At 53.9% G+C, this 7,890-nt stretch overlaps 1 protein-coding gene across 8 annotated transcripts in view; it reads right to left on the reverse strand.

Annotated features, from left to right (window-relative positions):
• Positions 1-6,614, reverse strand: part of CELSR1 (cadherin EGF LAG seven-pass G-type receptor 1) — a 179,629-nt gene extending 173,015 nt beyond the window's left edge. For all 8 annotated transcript variants that reach the window (XM_054847505.1, XM_054847552.1, XM_054847525.1 and 5 more), the window contains exon 1: positions 2,965-6,614. In XM_054847505.1, the coding sequence (XP_054703480.1) occupies positions 2,965-6,151 (3,187 nt within the window). In that variant the 5' untranslated portion in view covers positions 6,152-6,614. The remainder of the gene's footprint in view (positions 1-2,964) is intronic.
• Between the last annotated feature and the right edge of the window lie 1,276 nt (positions 6,615-7,890).

Raw genomic sequence — 7,890 nt, forward strand, 5'->3', positions numbered from 1 at the left:
AGGCCAAGCTCTGCTTTTCTGTAGGAAAGCTTGAAAGGCACAATGGAAAAAGGAGAACATGTCTTTTTTAAGGGACCCCTTGGGGCACCCCTGAAGCACATCTGGATTCATTTCATCCAAAAGAGATCCAGTTTGTTCACTCTGACGGCTGTGCATGACAGGCATGGGCAGAGGGGCACCCAGAAAGATTCACTTCAAAAGAGATTGACTTCAAAAGCTCCCTCCCGATCCAAAGCAAAATGCTAATATCCACATCACCCACATTCCTGCCTCCTGGCTTGGATGGGTTCCTGACCGGCTGCCGGGACACAGCCCAGCAGGAACTGCGGCACCAGGGCAAAGGCAGAGCCGAGCCTGCCCAGGGCTGCCCACCGTCCCAGCGAGCTTCTGATGATGTTGGCACTGTTAGGGTAACTTTTAAACACCGAGCATGGTGTTCTCAGTTTTTATGAAAATATCTTTGTTTACTTGATTTTCGTCATTCTTACGGCTTTGTTTATATGCAGAAGGCCAACATTACCACACTTACATGAATAATCCCCAAATCAAATGAAAAAAATGCTGTGTTTAGCCAAGTATCAAAGTCTCAAACTAATTTAATTGAGTAGCGCAGCTCCTCACTAGCATCACACACACTCACATGCCTCCACAGCACAACACATCGCTAGGTGGAAATAAGATTTTTATAGCAGCAGCGTTACTTCCGACTCGTACATAGATCAAATTCCCGAAGTTCATAAAGAACTCCAATCCTTCCCCGACCTGAAGAGCAGCTGTGCGTAGGGCAAGACTTTGTGTTTGTCTGGGTTGAGAGGTTAATGGCTACTCCATAGACGGGTTTTCAGTTAACTGGCAGGTCATTTTAGCAGATGATTTGCAGGTATTTCGCAACACTCAGAGATAACCCTGCGGAGTACTTCTGTCTGAGTTCATCTCTGTCTTTTTTTGTAAAGACTGCATCAGATAAACCAGAGAAAGCAGGCAGGTGAGAGTTTCCTGGACGCAATCACACTGTCAAACTCTGCCCTTTCAATTTCTAAACAGCAAACTTCTCCAAATTAACGTCACACGGAGTTCAGTGCTTGTCAAAATTATTTTAAAATCCTATCCATAAAAAGCTTTAATCTTTCAAGTATCTGAAGACATGCAGCAGACAGCCAATTTTGATCAGTATCATAGCAGTTTCAAAGTTCACACCTTCACCAAACATGACAACGATGCTTGAACGATCAAGCTCCTGTTACTTAAGAAAAGGTCTTCATTCCTAACTGAGATTTCATCCACTTACACTGCGTAAATCATTAGATTGAGAAAGGAATAGTTCGTGACATCTATTTTACTGTTCTGAACACTCTCCTCATTTAGTCTAACGAAATGTCTTTTCCAAGCTTCTTGCTCCAAGTCAAGTTCTTATCATCCACTACTAGATAAAGAGCTACTGGTTCAGACAATGAGCACGCAATCACCTGCACCTTAATCCAAATGTTTTTCTTTAAGGTCACAAGCCAACTGTGTGTTTTCTCTGCAAGTCCTCACAGGACATGGAAATGGCATTTATGAGCCAACTTACCACATCAGCTGCCCCCCATCATTTTGGAAGAAACAGGAGTGGCTCGTCAGGTGATACACCACAGTAAATTCGATCAGTTCAGTTGACATCACTTTCATTTTCCTGAAGCAAAAAGGACTTCAAGCCTGCAAACACAAGGGAGAGCACGGCTCTCTCTCCCGAGACCCCACTCCAAGCCATGACTACTTACAGTAAAACAAGCGCTGCCAGGACTATGCCATCATTTGATTATCAGTTTTTTAATACAATCATCCGAAATGAAGCATTTCCCACTCAAAGTGTCATTTTACGTACCTAGTACGTTCAGCTATTTTTTGCAGAAAGAATACAAATATTAGCTTTAGGCTGCAGAGAGAGGTTGCAAGGAATATATCTGGTTAAACCTCTGAAAGTCAACAGAAATATGGGATCAGGTCCACAGCAAACTTTATAGAGTGGCACCTGCAGAGGAAATTACTCACTGCATGATTGATGCCACAATTAGAGGCATAAAAAGTAATTCCATGATAAACAAGCAACAGAGCAGAGAAAGAATAACATCCTAAGAGCATATATGTGCTTATATAATAGTATATATTGGACGATATCGAACAGTCTTCAAACACACAGAGACACAAATTCTCTGAGGAAGTTAATGGTGCAGTACCCCTCCTTCTCTCCTCCTCTCCCTCCCCCCAACAGCGCAGAGTTTGGGCTGTATTTGGCCAGTATCTGTCCCCAGCTCTACTAAAGCAACTCCAGTGCAATTAGCAGCGATACACAGCTATTACACAGCCATAACTCATTGTTCTCAGCGTCGCCATTTCCCACAGCAACGCACGCCAGCAATGCAAACCAGCGCAGCTCTGCCAGCATCACATCTACCTGGGCCACACCAGTGGAGAACTGGTCTGAGGGCTAGGGATCTTCCAGCCAAACCACCCGGCATGCAGAAGGGAATAAACGTGGTTTGTTGCTAAAAAAAGCAGAGATACCAAATCTCAAGTTTGTTTTTTTTAAGAGGAAAAAAAGAGGGAGGGGAAACGGCATTACAGATACACGTGCATTCCCTACATCTTTGCAACTTACGTCATTTATTACCTTTATGCAACCACATCAGAAAAGCTTCAGCCAAGCTACCACCTCAACGGAGGGAGTATACACTCTTCCATGCACACTCGTATTTATTTACCCTTGTGATCCATGTTTACCAAACAACTTCAATGCACCACTTCAATCCACAGCACATGGGCTTGATACATTTTTGTGGTTCCTCCAAAAATTTCACAGATAAATCGCTGCCTCAGGAAACTGAAAGCTGTGCACTAAACTGCAAGCGGGTTATTTCTGCCCATGCCCCTGTGCTGGTCTGACAAGCAGAATTACGCGCTTTATGAACTTCAACGCTTGCTTACCTGAGACTGAAACTTTCATGAGGGCTTCCAGGGGTCTGTTGTTGTCCAGATCGCGACTGAGTTTGAGTTCCCCAGTGGCAGAGTCCAAAAGGAGCAAGTTTAACTCATTGCCTTGCACAAAGGTGTAGGCCAGGCTGTCAGACACATCAGGATCATGAGCTGGGATCTTGCCAATGACACCAGAGGGGAAGCTGTTAGACTTGTTGGTCACATAGTTATTGAAGAGGATCTGGAAGTCCTGCAGCACCGGTGGGTTATCATTTTGATCCAGGAGGCGTATGTGCACTGTTGCCCGGCTCACAAGAGGGGCAGAAGTGGCCTGCACCACAATCACGTACTCTGTCCGGCTCTCATAATCCAGGTCCATCAGGGCCGTGAGGTCTCCATTGAGCAAGTCCAGCTGAAAGACCTCAGGGATGTTCCCCTCTACGATCTGGTACATGATCTGTGCATTGGTCCCCTCATCGGGGTCAGCAGCACTGATGCGTGCCACAATAGAGCCCACGGGGCTGTTCTCCTCCACAAAGATGTCAAATTCATCCTTCTCAAAGACAGGGGGGTTGTCGTTGATGTCTAGCACAGTCACTTGGATATCCACAGAGGCTTTCAGCGGTGGGCTGCCCCTGTCCACAGCAAAGGCCCGCAGGCTGTAGACAGCCACATTCTCGCGGTCCAACTTGCGCAGTGTGCGTATCACTCCAGAAGTGGGTTCGATGTAGAAGTCTCCATCTCCATCGTCACCGCCTTGGAATGTGTAGAGGAGACGGCCATTGAGGCCTGAGTCACGGTCAGTGGCAGACAGCTGCAGGACGCTGGTGGAGAGTGGCACATCCTCGAAAACCGAGCCCTGGTAGCGGTCGCGCAGGAAGCGGGGTGCGTTGTCATTGGCATCCAGGATGAGGATCTCAACGTAGGTGGTGTCCGATTTCTGGGGGATGCCATTGTCATGGGCTGTAATGGCCAACGTGTAGGAGGCCTGGTCTTCATAGTCCAACTCCATCAGGGTGGTGATGGTGCCTGTATCAGGGTCAATGCGGAACTGGGGGATGTTATCGTCCAAGATGTAAGTGATTCTCGCGTTCTCCCCCGTGTCTTCATCAGTGGCACTGATGGTGACAATAGAGGTGCCGATGGGCTTGTCCTCACTGACGCTTACTGTGTAGTGGGAGCTCTGGAAGACCGGGCGGTGCGTGTTGGCATCCGTGACATTGATGAAGACCTGGACGGTGTCAAAGCGAGTGCCATCAGAGGCAGTGACTGTGAGCACATACTGCCTTTCCTGCTTGTAATCCAGGGGCAAGGCCAGCGTGATCAGCCCCCCTCCACTCTGACTGGTGATGGCAAAACGGTTCCTGGTGTTGCCACTGGTGATCTGGTAAGTTACAACGCTGTTAACGTCCCTGTCCACTGCTGTCAGGGTCAGGACACTGCTGCCCACAGCTGCGTCCTCGTTCAGTCTGAGGTGATACACCTTCTCCGTGAAGGTGGGGTTGTTATCATTCACGTCCAGGACAGTGATGGATACGCTGGCTGAGGAGGTCATGACCGGTACGCCATGGTCCCTGGCCTCCACCCCAAAGTGATAGTTCTCCACAGTCTCTCGGTCCAGCTCTGCAGCCACCGTGATCCACCCTGTGCTGTTGTTGATCTGAAAAGGGAACCCAGAGTCACCCGCTGCGGGGGTACCTCCAGTGGATGGTGCCATCTCTATGAGTTTGTACTCCAGGCGGGCGTTCTCCCCTGCGTCAGCATCCACGGCCTGGATGTGCAACACCGAGTAGCCCAGAGGAACGTTCTCCAGCACCGTGGCTTGGAAGGGAGTGCTCACAAAGATGGGGGCATTGTCATTCACGTCCACGACCTGCACCGACACCATGCCACTGGAGTTGATCAAGGGAGGCCTGCCCCCATCCTGGGCTTTGATCCGGAGCGTGTACTCCCGAATAGTCTCGTAATCCAGAGGATTGATCAGGTCGATGGCGCCGGAGAAGGAATGGATGTAGAACTGGCCTTTCAGGTTGCCGCTCACAATGCTGTAGTGCACCTGGGCATTGCTGCCCCGGTCCCGATCTGTGGCCTGCACCTGCAGTATCTGGCTGTTCACTGGGGCATCCTCTGGCACCTGAACTAGGTAGCGCTTCTCACTGAACTGGGGGTAGTTGTCGTTCTCATCCTCGACAGTGATGTGCACCATAGCCGTGGCGCTGCGTGGTCCTGGATCCTTGCCCTGGTCATTGGCTTCTACCACCAGGTGGTACTCGGAGACGTCCTCACGGTCCACTGGGGCTCGGGTCCTCACAACCCCGGAGCGCGGGTCAATCTCAAAAACCCCATCACCAGCTCCTGGCTCCAGCAAGCGGTAAAGCATGTTGGCGTTGGCTGGGGCATCGCCGTCAGTGGCACGGATGGTCAGCACCTCATAACCCACCTCCAGGTTCTCCCGGATGCTCTCCCGGTACTCGGGCTGCTCAAACACCGGCTCGTGGTCGTTGGTGTCACTCACAGTCACTGTCAGATAAGTAGTGGCCGAGCGGCGGCGCGGGGAGCCGTGGTCGGAGGCGGTCACCTTCAGCACATGGGTGTCCTTCGTCTCCCGGTCGAGGCTGCGGGCGGTGACCACGCTGCCTGTCTCAGCGTCGATGGAGAAGTAGTCGTTGGAGCGCTCGTCGAAGAGCGCCTCCATGGAGTACGCCAGCCGGCCGGCTTCCCCCTCGTCGGGGTCCTGGGCCCGCAGCACGATGACCGCCGTGCCGGCCGGCTCGTTCTCGGGGATGGAGACCTGGTAGCTGGGCAGCTGGAACTGCGGGGGGCTGTTGAGGCTCCGCGCCCGCCGCGCTCCTCGCCGCCCGCCGCCCTCCTCTCCCGGCGGCGGGGCGCAGCCGGCGGCGGCTCCGCGGGACTCGGCGGCCGCTCGTTGCCGGGCGCGCCGCGGGCAGGGCCCGCCGACTCCTCGGGGCCCGCGGGGCTCGGCGGGCGGAGCGCGGCTCAGCGCGGCTCCCGCCGCCCTCAGGCGCCCGGCGGGCGGCAACGCCGGGGGCTCGGCGGCGGCGCGGCGCCCCGCGGCCTCCGGGGGCAGGTGGAGGAGCGGGGCGGCGCGGGGCGGCCGCAGCTCCCCGCCGCCCGCCGGCGCCAGGGCGCAGAGCAGCGCGGCCCAGGACACGCAGGCGGCGGCGGACAGCCGCAGCATCTCCGGGGCTCAGCGGGCAGCGATGCCGGGCAGAGGGCTGCCGCACAATCCATCCACCCGCCGGGCTGCCCGCCCGCCCTCATCCATCAGCCGCCGGCGCGGCCTCCCCTGCCGCCCTCGCCGCCCGGGCGCCGCCGGCCCAGAACCCCGCGCCCCGTCCCCGTCCGCGGCCAGCGGGCTGGAGAGCTCCAACTTTTCCACCTTAAACTTTGAAGTGAGTTCAAAATGGCTCCTCTCCTCCTCCTCCCACTGTCGCTCCCGAGAGGGTGATTAGCATAAACCTGCTCCTCGTCTCCTTCGCCAAAAAAAGAAAAAAAAAAGAAAGAAAAAAGAAAATTAAATATCGAAGTCCCCCCCCCGCGGCGGCGCTGGCCCACGGGCGACGCGGTCCCGCGTGGCTGCGCGACACAGCGGAGCCGCCCTGTCCCGTCCCGTCCTGTCCCGTTCCTGCCGCTCCGCTCGGTTCCGCGGCGGCGCTGAGCAGCGCAGGCTGCGCGGAGCGCGGCGGGCGCTGCCCGGGGCGGGGTTTCCTGCCGGCCCCGCCCGGCCCCTCCCGGGCGGCGGCGGCGGCGGGGGCCGGGCTGGGTCCGGCCCGGCCCCGCGGGGCTCTCGTCCCGCCGCCCGGCGCCTCTCGGCGGCCGGGAGAGCTGCCCGCTCGGCTGGGGGGCTGCGCCGGGCGGAGGCTGCGCGGACAGCCGGCGGAGCAGGTACCGCTGCTGCAGCCCCGCTCCCCCCGCCAGAAACGGCGCTCCGGGGGGCGGAGGTGCAGCGGGAAAGCGCTGCGCTGCGGCTCGCAGCCGGTTCCCCACGTATAGCCAGCCACCTGTCGTCCGGACCAAAGTTAAACTGATTTTTTTTTTTTTTTTTAATATTGTCCCCATGGAGGAAAAAATAAGTAAAAGTACTTTTCAGGGCAAAATCACCATCATCTGACTTAGAGACTGCCGTGTATCCCGGCGGTAGGCTTTGCTGGCACGCTCACGCTTTGCTCTGAACCATGCAAAACAGCAGGTAGGATCCGGAGCCTTGAATGAAAGATTTCTTTGGGGCAATTGCACATAATTATATACAAGATGCAAACTTAGGTAGTTTGCGGGAAGAAGCAAAGCCAAACCCCGCATGCAAATGTTGCACTGGTGATTATAATGTCAATTCTATGACTTTATGCTAAGCCTTTTTCCCTTTGTAATGTACGCGTTGAAGTGGGCCGCCCAGGCTGAGCCTTCATCCCTGCGGCTGCAGCGTCCTCTTGTGGGTACGGCCTGGAAAAAAGATGCCTGTTACCTACCTCTGGCGCACATCGTACCATCGGTGGTACATACCGACGCTAATCTACGGGGATCTTGCGTACAAGAGCTTTAGGTACGAAGACGACCAGGGGGGTGGCGAGCAATAAGCAGTGAAAGGTTGCCAAGCGGGATTGTGCAAAACGCTGCGCTTTGTAGGAGCTGGAAGGCAGCTTTTAGAGCAATCTCGTACTGACAGTTCAGGCTCTTCAGCACTTACGAGAAGTCTGTTAAAAAAAAAATAAAATAATAAAGATTCTTTCAACTGCTTTCATCCCCAGAACTCCATTATTGCAAGGGGGGGAAAAAAAAAAACAAAACCAAACCAAAACCCAAAAGCCTCCAGCTGGATTATTGCCAATATGTCTGTCAGTGGAAAAAAAAAGCTTTATAAATTGCAGTTTTGGAAGATGTTTAGCTGACTCAGCTTTACTCAATTAGATTTTTTTAAAA

Source organism: Grus americana, chromosome 1 (assembly GCF_028858705.1).
Source record: "Grus americana isolate bGruAme1 chromosome 1, bGruAme1.mat, whole genome shotgun sequence".
NCBI classification, from domain to species: domain Eukaryota; kingdom Metazoa; phylum Chordata; class Aves; order Gruiformes; family Gruidae; genus Grus; species Grus americana.